This window comes from Bombus impatiens, unplaced genomic scaffold, assembly GCF_000188095.3.
Source record: "Bombus impatiens unplaced genomic scaffold, BIMP_2.2 scf_0065, whole genome shotgun sequence".
Classification (NCBI taxonomy): Eukaryota; Metazoa; Arthropoda; class Insecta; order Hymenoptera; family Apidae; genus Bombus; species Bombus impatiens.
This window is the reverse complement of record NT_176484.1, coordinates 54373-75384: the sequence shown is the minus strand read 5'-3', so window position 1 is coordinate 75384 and position 21012 is coordinate 54373. Positions and strand designations below refer to the sequence as shown.

At 35.2% G+C, this 21012-nt stretch overlaps 3 protein-coding genes across 13 annotated transcripts in view; 1 reads left to right on the top strand and 2 right to left on the bottom strand.

Annotated features, from left to right (window-relative positions):
• Window positions 1-1163: 1163 nt before the first annotated feature.
• LOC100746880 (fumarylacetoacetate hydrolase domain-containing protein 2A) lies at window positions 1164-12035 on the bottom strand. Of its 2 annotated transcripts, XM_003485648.4 has the most exons (7): window positions 11721-12035; window positions 9343-9504; window positions 8837-8872; window positions 3339-3555; window positions 2148-2482; window positions 1894-1981; window positions 1164-1628 (listed from the first exon to the last, which is right to left on the bottom strand). In XM_003485648.4, exons 1-7 carry the CDS (start codon window positions 11858-11860, stop codon window positions 1566-1568), a joined length of 1041 nt encoding a protein of 346 aa, XP_003485696.1. In that variant the 5' UTR covers window positions 11861-12035; the 3' UTR covers window positions 1164-1565. The 2 variants fall into 2 exon arrangements, with proteins under 2 accessions (XP_003485696.1, XP_003485697.1); XM_003485649.4 differs by lacking the exon at window positions 8837-8872 and having other exon boundaries at window positions 11721-12024.
• Window positions 12036-12478: 443 nt separating this feature from the next.
• LOC100746685 (39S ribosomal protein L35, mitochondrial) lies at window positions 12479-13951 on the bottom strand. Its single transcript, XM_012394114.2, has 4 exons — window positions 13650-13951; window positions 13147-13306; window positions 12864-13004; window positions 12479-12786 (listed from the first exon to the last, which is right to left on the bottom strand). The coding sequence occupies exons 1-4, from the start codon at window positions 13678-13680 to the stop codon at window positions 12552-12554; spliced, it is 567 nt and encodes a 188-aa protein (XP_012249537.1). The 5' UTR covers window positions 13681-13951; the 3' UTR covers window positions 12479-12551.
• LOC100746562 (MICOS complex subunit Mic60) overlaps window positions 13676-21012 on the top strand; it is a 35429-nt gene continuing 28092 nt past the window's right edge. For 3 of the 10 annotated variants that reach the window (XM_012394102.2, XM_012394112.2, XM_033324807.1), the window contains exons 1-9: window positions 13703-13822; window positions 14183-14268; window positions 14657-14734; window positions 14951-15163; window positions 15262-15347; window positions 15512-15619; window positions 15704-15914; window positions 16001-16412; window positions 16500-16634. In XM_012394102.2, coding sequence (XP_012249525.1) covers window positions 13769-13822; window positions 14183-14268; window positions 14657-14734; window positions 14951-15163; window positions 15262-15347; window positions 15512-15619; window positions 15704-15914; window positions 16001-16412; window positions 16500-16634 — 1383 coding nt within the window. In that variant the 5' untranslated portion in view covers window positions 13703-13768. Of the gene's footprint in view, window positions 13823-14182; window positions 14269-14656; window positions 14735-14950; window positions 15164-15261; window positions 15348-15511; window positions 15620-15703; window positions 15915-16000; window positions 16413-16499; window positions 16635-21012 lie in introns of all 10 variants that reach the window. The other 7 variants (XM_012394105.3, XM_012394104.2, XM_012394107.3 and 4 more) reach the window with 7 other exon arrangements.

Here is a 21012-nt window from a genome sequence, read left to right as displayed (position 1 = left end):
ATCTGTATGCAATTAATATCGTTGTATTCCAACACATCAGAAGTGGGATCAGTGCCGGTTATAACAGTGCAAGAGCTTACGACCATCGTGCGCGAGTTAATTCAGTCGCTAGTGCAAAAATCGAGTGTGGAACCTAACAATTTTTCGTTACCGTGTTTTAACCCTGTAACCGCGGGCTTCGATCTCGCTGTATGGTGCACAGCTGTCAATCTGATTATGGAGGGGAATCCTTTACAAAACAGTGTCCCGAGAGGAAACTATAATTAAAAAAAAAAAAAAGAAAAAACGAGCGTCGAGTCGACTTCTACGTAGTGGAAGCGTCAACCGGTAGATCGAGTCATCTGGGTGAGTCGTTTCCATTTTACCCCGATTTTTGGAGCCGAGTGTTCACTAACTAAAGAATCCGTAGTCTCGAGATTTTCTGGCAAAAGAACGATTGACATAGTAGTAATGCGAGGAGTAGGAAATATCTGTATTGCACGTACATCTTCTATTTTGTCCATCGCGTGTATTAATGATTTTTACATTGGAGATAATTTTTCATGTCCTTGCTGATAGCTATTTAAAATATGATATTGTAATTGATTGTGAAATTTTAAGTCAAGGTTTTGACGTGATATTACACAAAATAGCCTCGCTATGTGTAAAACAAAATAATTAATGTCTGTAATAAAACCGCTGAAAACGGGATCGATATTAATGAAGTCGACACTGATGTACATGGTAATGATAAAAGTCGGTTAATTTCTCTTCTCGAAAAAATCCAAAGATTCATTCGTTACGGTTTTCCTACGTACTCGCGTAAATACAGGCCAGTTAAAAATACGATTAATTGATCCTAACATCACCATACAAGGAAGTCCTTATAGACTTAGCGAGGAAGAGCGAAGAATAGTACGTGAGAAAATAAGCGATTTAATTAAAGCAAAGATCATAAGGTCTAGTAATTCACCATTCGCGAGCCCTACGTTATCGTGAAGAAGAAAGACTGCTCAGATAGAATTATGTGTAGATTCTCGAGAGCTAAATAAAAATACGATTTCCCGTATTTTCCCGTAGTAGGTGATAGATTTAGGGGCTGCTAAGACTAAGACTATATGTCAGTTTGAAGAACCTTATTACATTTTTATACAAATTCATAAAGGTCAATAAAAAACAATCGATCGATAAAAAATCACTCATACGAGTTTATATTTTTACAGACAATCTCGCTCTACTTGTACAAATCTGTAAAGTATGTAAATATGATGCACGATGAAAAGTATACTGTTATTGAGACATTTGAATGCGTACGGCTGGGCTTAGGCTTTTTTTAGAGAAAATTGCGATATATCCAACTTTTCTCTCTTTCAATTATTATTACTATTTTTGTAAACTGACATCAGTTTCATATTATATCGTCCCTTCCTTGTGTTACCGCGCGTTAAATCAGTTCAGAATGAAATCGCGATTTGCCCATGGCTCTGTGACATCAGTTCCGCATTCCTGTAATGTACGCTTGGTCATTCTTCAGATGAATCGTTCTTCCGTACGGTTCCCACGAGCATGTTCCACTCGCCGCCAGATCAGAGAACCTTGTTTCTCAGACGACCTAGGCCCTCTATTTCTGTTTCTAGGACGTCCCCGCGCTAAAAGCATATTCAATAAAAAGTGTATAAATATCGTATAAACGTAAAGTTAATCGTTTCAGTATGGCTGTCGTCGACGAGCAATATTAAGATCCTAGTTAAGAATTTGAGATGCGGGAATTGGTTATTTACGACTCAATTCCATATTACGAGTATATTTTCGCTTTCTTGCTTTTACTACGTACGAGGGAAACATTTATTCAAATATACCCATACTTGAATGCTTGATATCGTAAAAAGGATCATCGATTGATAAGCAAGCTACCTGTAAATATTCAGGTGGTTTGCGGGCAAATCCCACGCCGGCTGGCGTGCCTGTTAGAATCACGTCTCCTGGTAATAACGTCATAAACCTGAAACACACGATTACGTAATAAGATCCTTGAAGGAAACACAAGTATTCATAATGGAATTATGGTATAACATAATGGAACAATCAAGACAACAAATTTTGAATAGCAAAATTAGCGTATTACACAAGATAATACAGATATATTAATGTTTTTGACTAGTACATACTGTGAAATATATGCGACGATTTCGTGTGGTTTAAAAATCAACTCGCTTGTGTTTCCGTCTTGCTTGATATCACCATTCACCCACGTCTTAACTGAAAGATTGTTAATGTCACAAATGGCTTCTTTGGTAACAATAGCTGGTCCCATGGGGCAGAATGTGTCCATAGCTTTACCAAGTAAAAACTGACCGCCATTTCTCTTTGATTTTTGCCAATCTCGCGCTGTGATATCCTGCGCTATCGTATAACCAAAAATACATTCTTCTCCCTCGTCTTTGTTCAATGCCTTGCACTTTTTGCCGATTACTATCACCAGCTCGGCCTCCCAGTCAACTTTCTATCAAAATAATCACCAATAATAATAAATAAATATGGGACAACATTGTGTTTAGTATTTTACATAACAACATCAGATGGTTGTTAGGTAAACCGTTGTGATTAGATAAGAATCAGTATCATTTCTGCATGGACTTGATAGTTTTCTAATCGTTCGCTCATTATACAATCACCAACAGTGCTCCTATCGATCATTTCGTCGTTCTACATTCGAAACATTCAAAAATCAATTTTATCCATTACTATCTCATATACAGGGTGGTTGGTAACTGGTGGTACAAGCGGAAAGGGGATGATTCTGCGCGAAAAAAGAAGTTGAAAATATGGAATAAAAATTTTTCATTTGAGGTTTTGTTTTCGAGAAAATCGACTTTGAATTTTCGCTCGGTACGCGTGCACTTTATCACGTCTCGTTATAACGGATCTCACTGTAGATCGTTGTCTCGATGGAAAAATTAAAAAAAAAAGAAAAAGAAAATTTAAAAACAATTTTTTTTTCTATATTATCGACTTCTTTTTTCGCGTAGAATCATCCCCTTTCCACCAGTTACCAACCACCCTGTATATTGTAATGCAGACCAATATTTAAATTATATACTTCCTCAGGAATGTAGTAACTATTCTTGTGCATCAAGTAATTCGATTGATAAGGTAGGTAAAATAAAGTAAGTAAAAATCTTTTATGATTTATCGATAAACCGATATTTTCTTTTCCCACGTGAATTATTCTATAATTAGTTCGAAAGTTTAATTTTATTACCCGATTATCTGGACTATTATAAATATAGAAACAATCACGGCTACGCAAGAATAATGTAGATTCGGTAATGCGTTTCCTTCGTCGTTCCTGAACCTACCTCCGAAATCGACGGAAGCATGATGTTATCGCGCGGTCCAATGATATTGCTAGGGAATTTGCTGAAAATTACAGGGGATTCCGGGGGCGATACTCCCTGTTCTTCGCAATGGCCACTATAATTTAGACCAACGCACGCCAACTTGTCCATCTTTGTAACTGGTGCCAAGAAAGTCACATCCGTTTCTGGTATCACGCTGCGTCCTTCTGCCACTATTCTGCAATAGTTAAACTAATGTTCAGCATGGAGATACGTTTGGGAATCATTTTCTGATGACAGAATTGGGCTATATTCTAATTAGATTACCTTTCTATCAAATTATGATCAAATTTATCATTTATTTCTAGTTTTTCTTCTTTCGTTTTCATAAAAAAATTTAAAGGAAAAATGCCCTCGGTTGTTGATATTTATTACTATTTCTAAATGAAATTTCGTGCAACTAAACTTACAAGTGCTAAAGTAAACGGCATTTACTTTAATTTCGAAATAGATTAAGAATAATTTCTCAGATTAGCTTAAGTAACCTCATCGTCTACCTGCACATCTACGGATATAGAAATTATTTAATCATGTACAAAGTTTCGGTTGTAAAGACTGACTTTTCAATGACTGAATTATATCAATACAGATACGTAATTAATCATTGCGCAATTACTATTTCGACTATGTATTTTTTGTAACACTAACAAGTTATAAGGATAGAAAAAAAGGTGCACAATAAAAAAAGTAAGAAAAGATAAGACAAGACGTGATATATTTCAATACTTCCTTGATTTCAATTGATTTTCAAACATGTTGTTGGGGGTATGAATCTTGTCCGTACATTGAATAAAAAAGAAAAGAAAAGGATAAAATAAAATAAAATAAAATAAAATAAAATAAAACAGGCTCAAAAAGAAAATAATTTTGGTAATTTTTGCCTGTTTGTTTATTTGTCTGTTGGTATTAGCATTACGTAGGGCTACTGAATGGAGTACTTTTGATGGAGTTCTCTTTTTTGTACAACTGACACCTTAGTTGCATGCGTTCCCATGTTCGCGCTCCGATGGTTGTTATTGATGGTTATTGTATTTGTTTTACGATCGAATTTTTTTTATACTTTAATATCTTTTATTACGAAGAATAATAACGAAGAATATCCTGACTGTTATTATAAAAAATATACAGGCATTGCATTCGTAAAAATTCATCTGCGAAAAGCTGATATTATATGTATGTGTTCGTGGCTCTCGCATGGCTAAGCTAGTGTGACATCAATTACTTCTCAACCCCATCAGAGATAATATCTCGACCACCGACTTTCGGACACCAAGAGGCTGCGACGCATCTTAGTCTCCATCAGAGAAAAGACATCGACTCCCGACTGTCGGACGCCAAAGCTGCGACGCACCTTAGTCCCCATCAGAGATAAGGCCCCCCCAACTTTCGGACTCCTTTGGAACCCACATCGAACCCCTCAACATCCCCAAGCCAGGGTATATATAAGCCGAGACTTCACTCAGGTCGGACAGTTCTTGTTCTTGTTCTAGTCGCTGTTCTTGTACAACCTCTTTTCTCCGGTTCAGTGCCAAAATTATAATAAAATTCGATAAAAGAAAATTAATAGTTGAGTTACGACTCAGCTTTCTTTTCTCTTACAACCCAAGTATCGATTTTACGTGACACTAGCAAGTTGATAAGTTCTTTCTTATCCCTCTTTACTTACAAGTTGAAATATAAGACATATGAACATATGGCGGCACAAACACATTTATTATTATAGATATGGTCATATCCATAAGTAAACATAATCCGAACCTATCCCAAACCTAACCCACATCAAGATAACCCACATCGAGAAATAGTATCTCGGAAAGTAAAGTCGAAGAATGAATCGAAGTGAAGTTATATGTTCGTAATATGTATAGGAAATAAAATTAAACCTCGCTTTAGGTAGCACAAAATTATGACCTTTTTAGTGTCACTTAATAGTTTTCGACGATCTTCGATATGAGCGGGATCAATTCTTTGCGCTTATCGCGTCGATCTATGGGCGAGCCGCCGCCGCCGCCACCGCTACCACCGGGCTCCCCAACACGCGACCAGCTTGTCATATCTCGCGAACATATCTCAACTTTATTAATTTATAGTTCAATATGATTGAAACGTTTTTTGTTATTCTATTAGTTCAGTTATATTTCTGTATACTGTTTTTTTAGCTTTTAATATTGAAAATTAAGATAGAAAAGGTATGTAAAAAAAAATTATCTCTGATTGGTGTAAAACAAAAATTTAGGAATGCGCTACTAGCACAAGAGGTGAACTCACTGTAATCACGGGCGGAACTGAGATCCTATTTCTCGCGACAAGTCGAATCCTCAGTTTCTATACGGAATACGGAATATGGATACGCATGCAACGATGGTACGCAATGGTTGTATGCAACCGTTACGCAGCTTTAGCGTAACAACTATCGTCACATGCAAGTTGAATCTCCACATGCAAGTTGAATCTCCACATGCAAGTTGAATCTCCACATGCTGTTGTCTATAATATCAAGTGTTGCAAGATCAATCAGTCAGTAAGATAGCGCCTTCTTGTGTCGTCTGCCTTGTAATAGAAAGGGACAATGGGCAAGCTCAGCAATGCAATAAGACGAATGTGGAATATAAACAAATGAAGATTGATCCTCGCTAATTATAGGAGAAGATTAGCAGCGTTCGCACAATATACTGTTATCGTCCTTAATTATTCAGAACGAAATATACCTTGTTACTTCACAGAGCGCATAATTATTTTCCAACAATTCATCGATTGGTGAACATATTAATGTGTTACATCCTCGCCGATTTAAATATATATTTGGCTATGTTGTAGAAATCAACGTTCTGAACAACTCTTTTTATGCATATCACCGGCGGTCTCATCTCATATCTCTCGAGCTATTCACAAAAACCTCTCGGTACCATTACAGTGAACCCTACCGATAGTTTTGTGGCTATGGCAGCGACGTACCGGTATTGATTACCAGCCGCCAGACAAAATAACACGTAACCCGAACGTAATTCTTATCTTTTGTTTATGGTTTATATAGGTTTAGCCTAGGTACCACAGACGCACAAAAACTATAAACAGAATTGAATGTGCTAGGTACCGGCAATTTTTTTTTGCGAATATCTCGGAGATTAAGCGAGATCGCCAGTTATAGGAGAAAATTGAGTTTTACAACATATCCCCAAAAATCATCGACATCGGAGGGTAATCAGTCTTTCTTTTTCATTGAATTCCATTTCATTGAATTTCACAATTCAAATGCACACAGAATAAACTATACAATAGTTTAAGAATAACAAATTTTGTGAAAGATTAAGATCCATGAAGATGTAACATCAATCCACATCAGAGATCAGGCCGCTGTCACGAGCGGCTCATTTTAAAATCGGAGATAAAGATGTGGCGGCATTCGGCGACAATGTATATCGCCCAGGTGCCTAATGAGCCATCAATATCCCAACGGTCCTTCCGCCGAATATTCGAGGAGAAGGCGTGCATGGCAGCGATCGCGAACGCCTAACAAACTCAAGGATAGTGGGAATATTGAGGGGTGACAAAAGGCAAATAACCGAATCTGATCGGAAGTCGAGTTGTAAGAGTCAGTCTTGAAAAGTCACGCCTAAAGCTCGGAAGTAAAAATTGTGAACTGTGTTAGAAAAAAATAAAGTTTCTTTTTTATTTTTTCTGTTTTTTTTGTGTGTTATTTTACGTGACAAAGACGTCACACATCAACTAATATTTCCCTGAAAAAACGATCCTAATTTTCAGACTCCGCGACCTCGTAGATATTAATTTTGCTTAATAAAAGAAAAACTAAAGCGACACAGGCATAGTACAACCACGTACAATCACGGATAATCACAGAAGATCACAAACTATTCGAAGTTTTACAATTTTTACGGCCATACATGCCTAGCAGCGACTTCATTTATATGCAGAATTGACGATAATAACAGAAGTTTAATTATATCGCCGAAAATCCAAATTTCAGTTTATCTAAATTTTGTAGTATTGTTTGAAGTTTATTTATAGATGTTTATGATGATACAGTTTATCGATGAAAATAGAGCAACATTTTACAATAAAAATCAGCGATGTAATTCGGTGAAATGTAGGTACTGATAATGAATCATATCTACATGCATATGTACATACATGTTATACGGAATTACATGACAATTGAAAAAATTACAGAACTTTATGAAAATTTTAAAAAGTAATAAAAACTATACAACAGATTACAAAATTATATACTATTCAATACTGCATATTCAGCACAGCTGTAAAAATTTCGGGGAACTGATCTTCAACTTTCGTTATATCTTGCCGATAACAGTGGACGAAGAATTTTAATTTAATATATCTCGCGGATTGTTAATTTTTGTAATATTGTATCTTAAAACTTTTTGACGAGGTACGTTCCGAGAAATCCATATATATGTAAAAACAGAGATATACATTTCAGTTTAAAGAAACAACCTCCATATGTTCTCTATGCATCCTCCTACAAGAAAACTACGCGAGACTATAGAAACACTGCCTATCGTCCGATTTTAATGATTTTTGGATACATTGTAGAAATCGATATTTTCAATAACTTCTTCCTATACATATATGGAGTGAGTGAATTCGCTTATCTTTTAAGACATTCGCCAAAAACTACCAATACTACTACAGTGTATTTCTGTCTATAGATATACGTCTGTGGTAGCATATGTGTCGGTTTAGTTGCCGACCACCGGCCGTTTATGTATGTTTATAAACGAGAGTTAGGCGAGCTTAAAAGGCCCCATTAAACGTGCATGAGTGTATACTCGAGGCTGCAAAGAGTGTCCGTTATAACTCAATTAAAAGCGAATATTATCGATGTATTATTGGATTTGGATTAGTCTTTTTGTTGTTTATCAAAAATATATCCTCCTTATACTATGCAATCCACATGTAAAAAATGTTTCATATCTGCAATACATCAGGATTTAAAAGGCTGTCCACAGTTAGCGGAAACATCCGTATGTATTAAAAGAAGTATTCCATCTACATGTTGAAACCATTAAATTTGACATATATAAGTATTTAAAAAAGTGTACGTTCTACGTATATATTTAAAAAATAAGGCATTTATTTCTAAAGTAATAAAAATTGATTTCTCTGAAGACAGAATACAGAATGTATTCAAAATTTTCAAACATATTCATCTGTAGAATACAAAATTGTAATCTACGTGTAAATATATTTCTGAAATATGATGTGTAGAATATAGTTACATTTGTAACATATAGGTAAAGAATAAATAAGTATGATATGTGAATTATATACAAGTACGAACAATGGGGAATTGTTTACACAAACGCAGAGAAAAAGACAGACACTATGGATTAATGGTATCTTACAGAAGCTTAATTTAGAGGGGCTTAAATGATGCGCAAAGAATCTTTTTCACACTGAATTCTTTCAATGGCACAAACCTTTCTACCATGGTCAACAGGTTCACTTCGTCTTCCCTGGGAACAAAATGATCATCTATGAAATGGAACGGAATATCGTAATAAGAATCTCATTGTCAAATGTGATTATTGAAGTACATATTGAAGTATATGCGAGTACATATCCTTCTTTTCTTTCTTTATATCTCGTAATTTTTCAACAACTTTTGACATAATTCTGGATGTTCTGGAAATTATTTCAAATATTTTTTAACTAATAACCGTACGTTTTCTCTCTTTTTTACAATGTCTTAGAAATTTTTAATTAATCTTCATGTAACATACATACAAAAAGTTCAGTTATCCTACCCAAGATCCATCATAACCTTCTTCTAAATCAGCTGCGACCTGTTTATCTGTAAATTATCGCGTGCCCCTCAACATAATATCTCTGTTTTTTTTCTTTTCAATATGCTTACATCATTTGTACAGCGTGATAGCTCGTATTATTATGGCCTCTTGATTATTTTGAATCGTTCCATACCTACCTTTTGGCTTTTTTCAATATGTCGTCGCCACCTTCCAAAAATTTTTTCATTGTGTTAGGAATTCGCGAGTCCACAGCGGAAACGGCGATTATGTCACCCCCTTGGACAAGTTGCACCCCCAAATGCTGAGGTCCGCCATCTTTGCCGGTGAATTGCACAAACCTGAAGAATAAATATATGTATAATAATGGATTTATTTATGATTCAAATAATATCCACTAATGTAATCCTATTTAATCAAACTGTTTAAATCTGTCTGATCAATGAAAATAATAAATCCAATAATTAATAATCAATCTATATGCGTGATAAATGTACGTTTAATAATTAGCCAAAAAGGCAAATATCCAAATAAACCTATCTAAGTAATAAACTTATCTGAACGATTGCACTTAACTTCTAATAAATAGAAGTAATTCATAATCATAAAATTAACTAATTTATCAATTTCTCTAGGACAAATGCCATTACCTTCTCTTACTTTAGAAACCTTCTAAGTGTGGAAATGTTTTTGTTTGATTTCATAATGAAAAACAATGATATTGAAGTAATATTTTATAACATATAAACAGCACAATTTTTGTGTCGATCTTGGAAAGCTGAACAACGAAAATCGAGACTGATGGATTGTCGGATGATTTGAAGAGGTAATCCTCCAATGAGGTAAATACAGCTCTCAATCAAACATTTCTTTTTTAATGCAACTCGACCATATTTATGCGTAAAAGTTATTGATAAATATTTGTTCAACAAAAATGTTATCAATAAACTATGATAAGATGATAAGACGATAACAAAATAATCAATCTCTGAATGTGAATCTTAAATTCGTTCAACATTAATTAAAAACGAACAACATCTCATTTTATTTCCAGCAGATAGTTAGAAACGAACAACATCTCATTTTATTTCCAGCAGATAGTTAAAAACGAACAATATCTCATTTTATTTCCAGTAAACAATTCCAGCAAATATCGCTCCCGTATTTAAAAAAGATTTTAACATAAAATTGTAATAAAATATGTATTAATTACGAATTTTTTAACGCTAGAAAACACGACTAGGCGAGAAATAACTCAAAAAACGTAGTAGAATTAATTATTGTATAATTCCATATATTATAAGCTCACTTTCAATTGTATTTTAAAACAGAACATTTTTCACTTTCTTTTATTGCAATCGCAGCAAGTAACTGCATACTCTGGCATTATTGTTCACAATGCAACATAGAGTCGAGCAAATTTCAAGAATATGTGATATGCATATACCGACGGGGTGCAAACAGACGCTATAATTGTGTACCGACAGATGATATCAGGAAGTACTTCATAATTTAGTTTCTTTCTATAACCAAAATATCATACGACTCGAACAAAATGTCCCGCGTGGATCACTGGTGTTTCATATACAATACGAGGATGGAAAGAAGTCGTCTGGAAGGAATGCGGGCCTGATTGGTTGTTTTTCACGAAATTCAATAGAATCTTAAAGTTAAGCACGCGTATTGACCAAAAGTGTCATACACAAACAAAATTATAGCATGACGTGATGGTGAGCGATAGAGAGCAGTATCCTAGCTCCTATAATATCTCGCGAGATTCCTTTCCGAGATCTCTGCGATATAAGTAGTTTAACAGTATGTTAAAATAATGTCGATTTATGCAAACGTATCGAATCCCTCCTTGGCATGTGTATATTACACGCAACTAAGTTCAGCATGGAAAGCGCCTCGTGAGTGTATAAATTCAGATCTGTTCAGTGCCGATGACATAATTATACACCTAATCGAATTCAGGTGTTTGAATCAAATAAACTATCGTGTTCCTCAATGAATTGACTCTACATGATTGTTGTTTATTGAAACATAAAAATGCGTCTAGTGAAATCATTCTCGTGAACTTTTCTTTACTATTTAGAAGAAAACATGATAAATATATATGATATATGATATATATATATATATATATATATATATATATATTATCTAAATAGTATCCAAAACACTTAAAACACATCAATTGTATATAAATTCGTCTTTTATATTTTGGTAAGCTTGTCCCTATTAAACAAGTCATCGAACCAAAGTAAACCATATTATCTCGAAGCAAATACGTAACAGTGTCTATTAACGCCGCGAGCCATTTTTGAATGGGCGAATCAATTCGCTTAAAACTAGACGCGTCTAAAAGAGTAAACAGAAAAACATGTAAAGCATAGGCCAATAAAAAATATCGCACCAAATTCCATCACTTCAGAGTATTGCTCAAAGTGTAATTATTTTATACAACAAAATAAAAAAAAAAGAATAAAAGAAACTATTTTAGAGTATTACCAGATTAAAAATTCGATTAAAGTTCTAGTTAGATGTTACGACTCACCTCATGTTGACCGTGCCACTGATAGAGAAGTTCCTGTTGGTTATGCTAGCAGCGAAATGCGAATTGCTTTTCTCGGTGCACGAATTTTTAAAGGCCAAGCAGACTCTACTAATCAAACGCAATTTACAACGGAAAGGCATTTTTCTTGCCGATAAAAATCCTTATCGGCTCGATAAAAACGCAATGTTATAAATTGATCCTAGACGTGGAAAGAAGAATGAGGATATCACCAGATAACAAAAAGACTCACCACGAAAGGCGAACTACAACTGAACACATTGCACCACTCTAGCGTTGTCGACTTATAGCAGGGGAAACCACGTGATCCTGATAAAATGTGATTCATCTTCAAAAGTAACCGACGATCACCGTACATGAGTTTATGTATATATGCCCTGTCCTAAGAGCTACAATATAGTAACATAATACAACTTTTATTTGAGTAACAATGTTACTCAATTATTTACATTATTAAAAATTATTTTAGTCAATGATATTCATCTTATTTTAACTACTTTAACGCCGATCGCCAGTGATCATCAGGATGTCATGATAAGCGCAGTCACTGGAGACTATTATGATAATCAACCTGTTAAGATTTTAACCATTACTTAGTTAAGTTATGCTTCTTCAAACTTTTATAATCAAGGTTTATTCAGTTTACATAATATCACTTAAGATTGAATGATTACATTACATAATTGGACTAATTCTTAAATTTCTATTAATTTCTTAAATGATTAAATTTTTCAAGGAAATTACATACACGGGAACAGACTTTTTATTTCCAAATATAGGTCTTTTCAGCAAAGTTTATACAAGCTGTATTATCTAGAATGGTCTTGGTTTGGTTCTTGTGAAAGGAAACTCTTCGCGTTTGTGATATGGGTTATAAGGATCATCTATATAATAGTGCGGTCTTTTCCAATAGCTTGTTACCATTTTGTCCAACATAGTAGATTGCGTTGCATTACAAAAAACATGCTGTCTCAGTCTATATTTGCTTCTCTGAGACTTTTTCCACAAACTTCTATGACGTCCAGCAAAAGTTCTGATCCATATGCCCCTATAATTAAATAAACATATATTGCATAGTATACTAAACAGTAAGTATTACAATATTAAATCATATTGAAATTTTACCAATTTAGTCTATAGAACCTATCAAGCACAGCTTTCACAGACTTTCTTTTACCTTTCTTCCTAGAATATTTTGTAACTGTTCTCGCAGGAGTTGTTGTAGTTACTAGCATTGGAGATACAACGCTATCAACTTGTATCTTGCTGTTAAGTTTAATTACATGACTGACAGTAACTGATATCAGATTAATGTTATATAATATTATGTAATATTATATATATAATATAATAATATAGTAGTAATATATATAATATATATATAATATATATATATAAGTGTACATACCCAAATATTGGCTTTTGTTTAGTGTTACCAACATCGTTGCATTTACTTATTGTAGAAGAAAACGCACCAAAGAACCTATGTTGAATACATTGTGTAATAGGGCATTGTTTAGGGATCAGAGAACTTGTTACATTGACAACACTGTCTCGCAAAGCAATATCTGAAATATTGATATAAGATTAATTACATGAACAATAATCAAGTCACAGGATTTCATGATAAAATTAATTTAAATTGTAAAGTGAGACATGTTTGGTAGACATATGCGCATCAGTTTAATAATCGCGCTCGTTTTCAATTCCACCGTGTTCCGTTCGTCAGAGAATCAAAATGGTTGATTGATCTAATCAAACATAACCTATAATGCACGAACTTGCAATGATTATCGCACAATGAACTATTGAATTCCAACGAATAATAGTTTAAAATGAAGCCACCGAATTATCGTTCGATGTAGATGAGGGTAGTATCAGTGAACTCATAAGGAAATACCTATCACGCACCTCGAATAGCGGTACTAAGAATACGCAACATTCTTCTTTTCCTCTAGTTCCGTCGGTAACCAGCTGTTTTGTACCGTCGTTCCCTTTTTCCTTTGGCTGCCTAACCGGCCACCCGAAAGATGTTCCGAATTGGATTAAAATTTCCGTGCAACGGTCTAAATAGGGTACGTAAAGTAAGTAAAAAGTAAGAAATTGTACTTGCGAGCCTGGTGATTTTGCATTACACAGATTTAACGAAAAATACGAAAGGATTATAGAAAATTGTCGCTCACATTATGCTATTAGACATTACTGTCGCGATTGTCTCCTGTGATAATATTTGAATAATTCGTTGTTGTTTGCTGCTATTCTGGGAAGACATAACTCGTGATCTGTATGAGAAATCGTGATCGTAACACGATGACGATGTTTTCGCAAGTTGTCAGTGAATATTCCTGCAAAGACCAAGGTTGCCCGCCTCGTGTGACAAGATGGCTTATATTTAGGAGCTTACATAATTCCAGGCGATTTCACCGCCACTGTTGGTCTTTTAGGTCAAAAAGCATGGATCTTCCAGGCTGTATTTGACAACTAGATGTTACGAGACACGTGCACGAGTTAAATACGACCCGGAATGTAGGTAAGCGAATTGATTTCTCCGCCTGTTTTCTAAACTCATTTCCACAATTGTCAAACTTGTCATCGTTTGAGTTGTTTCTAGAGGAGAAAAATACTTTGTATTGTTGTTTCTATTTGAATCCTTACGTGATACATTTTATCAAGTGGAAGTCTGCATATGTTATCCAATCTACATATGTGTATTTTGAATTTAACTCCCATTTAGGTGCAGGTTAGGTTATATTTGACAAGATTTTCTATTCCGTAGATTTCGTATTTGAACACTTTACATTACCATTTAGAGCAAATTTATTATGTAATTATACATTTTGAATGGTCATGTGATATATATTCATACCGATTATACGATATATTTCAACGTGTCATTTCATGTGCATCGTATGTTTTAGATTTTCCAAGGATGTGGAGCTTGTATCCAGAATATCTGGACATAGGTATTCCACGGATTCAACAAAGAGGTATTCAAGGTTTGTGAGAGTATTGTTACATTGTATTACATAATAAATTATGATCTTCTTTCATTAAAAAAATGTTGAATATGAAATGTGTCTTTAAAAATTAAAATAAATGTTATAGAATGTAGCGTAAATATGTAAATGATTATAAGCTTTCTTTCCACAAATTAATAAACTTTCCTGTTTGTTAAATAAGTATAATCTGTTTCGCAATGTTTATTATTAAAGCGAGAAAAGTAGAGGCTCGAGAACACTGCTAACTCTAACTGCCGTGGCAATAGGAGCATCGGGTGTATTGTTTTACACAAAGCATAACCCGGAATTCCGTGCAAATCTTGAAAGTTGGGTACCTGGTACAGACAAAACAATTCAGATCATCTTTCAGGAGGAATCGTCCTATTTTGAATTCATACGTACATTCTTTGAATCGTTAAAGCAAACGTAAGTTGGACTTTATTACTATTTGAATTTGTGATATAAATTATAACGTAAATTATATCGTAATAATCGAGAATAATCTAAGTATTGTTTTATTTTAGATTATTAAGTGCCATCTTTGGAGGAGAATCACAAAAAGAATCAGGTCAGAAAAGATTAGATTGCGCGAACCTTGAAGACTATATACGTGAGCTCCATTAATAATTCCTAACCCCATTCCTTCCTTTCCTTCGTTTTTTAATCGCCTTAGATGTAAAGTTTTGCTATATAAAAAAACTGTTTTATTTAAAACAGGGACTAGGTAATTACTATTTTGCTTACTAACATTTGATAATAACATGTGTACTATAGCACCAAAGCCAGTTTTTGTACCACTCATTGATAAGAAGGAACCACCTAATAACGATCCTTATACCGAAATAAGATTAAGTAAGGAAAAAGGAGAAGAAATCGAAATCGGTAGGTCTTTAAACGTGTAATTCTATGTGACCAAATTTTATCTTTCTACATAACAGAAGATGAACGTGCATGCTATGTTCTCAGTGGCCGAAAAACCTCAGCCACCTGCCAAGGATGTATCCGAGGAATTGATGCCAGTAAATCTGGTCGAACTGGAAACTTCTGCTGGCGAAACTGCGTCCAAAGCTATCGCAGCTTATCAAACAGCAGCGTGTGCTATTCAAGATTACAATCAAGATGTGATAAAAGTCGTAGAAAGTGTTAACGCCACCGTTGGTAGCTCTGTCTGGAACAGGTATTTTTTTCTCATGCATACTACTTTATATTAATAAAGTAATTATATGTTCTCTTAAATGAGAAACGTTTATCTATTAATTCTAGACTAAAGGATGCAACGGAGAAGAGGAGGGAGGCCATTAAAGAGGCGGAAGATCACGCCAATCAAGCACTCGATTCGTTGAAAAAGATGTATAATTTAATCGACGACCCTAAATTCGAGGCGCCATCACACATGAAAACTGCCGCTCGAAGAAATATCAAGAAAATCTTAGATGACGTGGACGAAGCGAAGAAAAAGTACGAAATGGAAATACAAAGTAGCAATATGGCCGAGCGTTACTGGAAGCAAGTCAGAACTGCCCGTGAAAATCTCAACGAAGAACTTCAGATACTCTTCCCCGATATCAACATTCATGAGAAAAAATTGGCCATCGACGAAGACGCTTTTGACTTATTCGTTCTACACATGTATAACAAAGTGAATGGTTTGCAAAAGGAATTGGAAAAAATGAGGGTAAATATTAGTATAAGGTATTATATAAGTCACTCAAATATTCGAGTGTAAAAATCGGTAAGTGTTCTATATTTTGTCGGGTTATAGACGGTCAACGAAAGTAAACTCAAGGCAGCATTAAAATCATCGGGCGATGTAGCGACTCAGGAAAGACTCGACGCCTTGGTATGCCTCGAGCTGGACAAGGAGAAGCAAGTTCTTCAGGACGAGTTTAACAAAAAGGTAAGAGAGTTACTTCCATTCTAAAATCTCCGTATATATACATAGTTGAGCCTTATGTCCAAATGAAACACACGAGTGTATGTGCCTGTGGTATCACGGTCGCGTTAATTCGCCCATCACAAATCTGGAAGAAATAACGCAAAACTTTCCAACGAGACTGAAGAAAATATTAAATCATAGCATTATCACGCGTAATACCGTGCAGTTCAAATTTATATTCTCAGGCGTAGTCCATTTGAAAATTATGTGACCAATTTCCCGTGGGAAATTAACGAAACACGCGTGAAGGCAATAACCCCCGCAAGGTAACAATAAATTAGTATGAAGAGAGTTTGAATCGGTAGCTGCCTCGTGAAAGTAAACGGTGGGTATACACGGTTTCATGATTATAACGAATAGAATATGACATTAGAAAAGGCGATGGCACATTCCGTCGCATACTTTGGTCGTTCTGTGCGATTGCATATGGAAAATGTTACGTATCTCGTATCTCTGTATACGTATACGGGCGTATATCTGTCTATTTGGCAAAGGATGATGAGTGGAAAAAGAGTTGGAGAGTTCATGTTGCCATCTTTCGGACTTTTTACCTATTTCCATTTGGCATGCCGCCAATATTTTGCTAGTGTTAGGCAATATTATCTCTTTAGACTAACCTTGCAGTATATCCGGTATACACGTGCCTAGTCACACCGAGATATTCTCGCTCAGAGGAATCACTATGACTTGCTATCGTTATAGTTGTCTTCGGAGTTCGCTTCGGAGTTCATTTCGAAGTTCGTTTCGGAGTTTGCCCTCGATTCCATTCGGGATACAAGTTAACGGATCTGACTGGGTCATAGAGAAAATTTAGGACGATAGTGCATCGATTGGACGTATGCTGACTACACGCTGACGTATATGGTTTAATTATTTTCATTGTACATATTTTACTCTCAATTGAAACATTTGTTGTTTAAGGGCTTGAAAATTCGTTTTTTTTTACATTTGTGTACTTAAAAGTATTTTGTATCGTATTTTAAGGAAATAAATTTAAGGAAAAATTTGCAATATCTTAAAAATTTCATTTCATTTGATCGCACGTTTAATCTAAAAAGTAATTTAACCACGCGAAACAGTTTAGTTGCAAATGAAATGTCCTTGGTCAGGATTTCTTTTATTGTAACGACGGCTTCTGTTGCGACTCGTAAAATCGAAAATATAAACCTTCCGAGAACTGAGAGACTCAAGTCGATTTGGAAGCTTTGAAAGTTGCTCGATCGATCGGAACACGATTTCTAATATCGATGAAATCATTTCTTCCTCGAACGACTTTGAAATCCCGCCAAGGACTTAATACACAGTCGAGAATCCGCTGTTTTCGGTCTTATTCGAAGATTTGGGAGAATATGTAAGTTAAGAAACTGGCAATGTAAGTAGTCGTGAATAATTGTCAACGTGACCTCACAGAGGGATAGATAGGGTAGTCTGGACGACAGGAAGAGAGAATTTTTGACAGAAATTGCTATAGAGTGGCGTGGACGAGTTGATCGCGATGAAAGAGTGGACCTACTAAATTGTTACTTGACATTTGCGCATAAAGTATTCCTTCTGTCCGTCCAGGAGAGCTTCGCGTTAACATTATACGCGTCTCTTCAAAGGCTTTCAATTTTCAGTAAACGAGGGGCTCAGAGTTGACGTACCTCATTTTCTTTAGCAACAAATCACCACGGTATGTGTTTTCATGCGAGAATTTTAGTATCATGCGTTTAGCATCCACATCCTGTGTGGATGTGGGAAGGTGTTTTGTAATTCTCCTTTGTTTGCGCGTGTTCTAAACATCCATCCTTCATGAATTAAACATTCACGTAGGGCTTGAATTTTGACGTCAATGGTACCAAACAGAAAGCCTGATGATTATTTGACCTAAATACTGATCTGGACCATCGACATTCAGTCGTGACGTAATTCTGATTCCTGTGTTACCGCGATAAAAAGAACGTATAAGAATGCGACATTTTTCTAGTATCTACATATTTTCGCAATTTTTTAGTTGGTGAACTATTACCAATGGTATTGAGGACAGTTTGTAAAATTTCTTTTCTAAAGTTCAACTTCCAAATTACATTAATGCGATAATCATGAAAAGAAGAGAGAAAAAAAAGAGAAAGAGAAAAGAGAGAGAATGACTCAAAAACTGGTCTAATGATTCAATCTTTTAGATGTTCGAAATATTCAATTTCTCGAATATTATGTAAAAATTATTCCGACCACTCAATTCCCCAAAAGTCTCGATAAACACACCACATTTCATCGATTTTCTCTGGACGGAATTATCTTTCGAATTCGAGAAATTATTATTCAAATTACAACAGCAAATAGACAATGGATTACAAATTCACGAGTCGACAGTTTTCATTCTGTTCTTCTTGCTTTTCCTTCTCTTCTGAATAAACTCTATTTTTTTGCTTCCTTGGCGACTATACTGAACTATTTTCAATTCAACAACGATGCATACCGGATGCCAATATATCGTATCTGTCACACGCGCATTTCCATCCTCACGCACCGATATAAAAGAAGGCAGCGTATTTTTTAGGTTGTTGCTGCGGCTTTTGAGCGATCTTTAAGGTAGATGGTGGCACAACGTAGATTAGACCGTACATCCGGTTTTTCGTAAATGTATCGTCTTGAACAAGTGTTGCGCTAGCAACCTGGATGAAGGCATGAACATTGTTTTCGGTACGGGCGTGCGTAAATCGAAAAACTGCCTGATCACACAGACAGACCTTTTGCCCCGTTCGAACGATATCGATCGGCGTGTGTGCCTTCTGGTCCCGTTATGGGCCATCCAGACTTTATGGACGCAGCGTGGAATAATTTAGAACCAGCCACAGGCATAGTCGAGAGAAAAATTCGCCGGTAACGCGATTTCAATTTGAACCCTCTCTGCCCTGCCTCTTTCCGGGTTGATTTATTTCGCAAATGAGAGTTGGATATATAGATCAACGTTGTTGAAATTAAAGTCAAAAATTGAGGTTAAACAGCGGGAGAATGGAGCGAGTGGACGCTTATCTGAAACTAAACTGGAAAATCTTGCTCAAATGCGCTATATTTTACTAACACATAATTAGATTGCAGATATTTATGAAAATTTAAGTGTTTGTGTACGCTGTTATATTTAAAAAAAGAGGAAAAGAAAAAGGAAGAAGGAGAAATTTCTTGCATACTATAGATATCGTAAATAGTATCTGCTTTATTTTACTTTGGACGTTTCGTATGTCATGTTCTTACGTTATGTTGAACCTTAGATAAAAGTATGTCTGTTTTTTTTTCTTTTCTAAATATTATAAAACATATTTTGCTTTTGATATTTTACGTAAAACTTATTTTTCGAATGAAATTTCTTTTATAGTACTGTGAGAAAATATGGAGATCTTATTGAATGGATTTTATAATCAGTTCAGTACGTGAACAGTTGTAAAATATCGAATGTCCGACTTCACTTGGTTTAATACTACTTGATCTCTTTCCTAGCTTCGGTTGCGCTGTACGGCTGTTATTAATTTCATGAATCTTATTTTGTTACAGCAGACATTAGTTTTGGGCTTTGCTCGTGGATTTCAATAATTACCTACGAAATAACAGTTGAAATATTTGGGAATGTGATAAATCTATTTTACAGTACGTGCAATAAGTATTCGTAAATTGAATCAAGAATAAATAAGGAATATTCACGAGAATCTTATTCTCATTATCATTTATTTGGTATGTTGTGCTCTCAGACAATTCTATATTTATATTTAGTAGAATTATATATTATTTATTTCAATGCGAAGTAAAATCAAAATTTGCTTCTTAACTAGATCAAATTTAACTTGTATTTTCTATAAAATTAAATATTTCGCTCCTGATATTTCGAAATTTTGCAACAAATCTAGAAAAATACGCGTTGAATCAATAAATTCAACGTGAAATTTCATCGAAGAAACATCATTGGAGTTTATTGACTTTCGACTTTCAACCATATTGTTGAAGCGTCTAAATTTCCCTATCACTTTCGCGGTAGATTTCGAAGAAAATTCATTTCGTAGATGGAGTATCGAAGCATGCCGAGAAACTTTTCTGCTTTTCCCACCGTCAGTTTAAAGGTTCCCGAGTGCAAGAATCGGCGTCCGTTGAATATTAAAATAATCGACTCGTGCATTCTCGTCGCCGAAATCGGGTGGCTATCGACATCGACACCGGTGGATCGCCCGCTAAACTGAAACTATCACTGCCGGATATCTTTTCAGGCGTTCCGTCGGTCGGAAATGGGTCGGAAATGGGTCGGAAATACGTATCAATCGTGAAAAACTCGATTCCGTGTTATTAAACCTGAACCTTCGAGTCGATTTCG

Coding starts and splice junctions, on each gene's coding strand:
- LOC100746880 (XM_003485648.4), bottom strand. CDS start 11,860: ATGCCTTTCCGTTGTAAATTGCGTTTGATTAGTAGAGTCTGCTTGGCC. Junction 9,505..11,720: donor AGTGGCACGGTCAACATGAG/GTGAGTCGTAAC, acceptor TTTATTCTTCAG/GTTTGTGCAATTCACCGGCA. Junction 8,873..9,342: donor ATATTGAAAAAAGCCAAAAG/GTAGGTATGGAA, acceptor TTTTGTTCCCAG/GGAAGACGAAGTGAACCTGT.
- LOC100746685 (XM_012394114.2), bottom strand. CDS start 13,680: ATGTTGCGTATTCTTAGTACCGCTATTCGAG. Junction 13,307..13,649: donor TCTTAGTACCGCTATTCGAG/GTGCGTGATAGG, acceptor TCAATATTTCAG/ATATTGCTTTGCGAGACAGT. Junction 13,005..13,146: donor AAACAAAAGCCAATATTTGG/GTATGTACACTT, acceptor TAAACTTAACAG/CAAGATACAAGTTGATAGCG.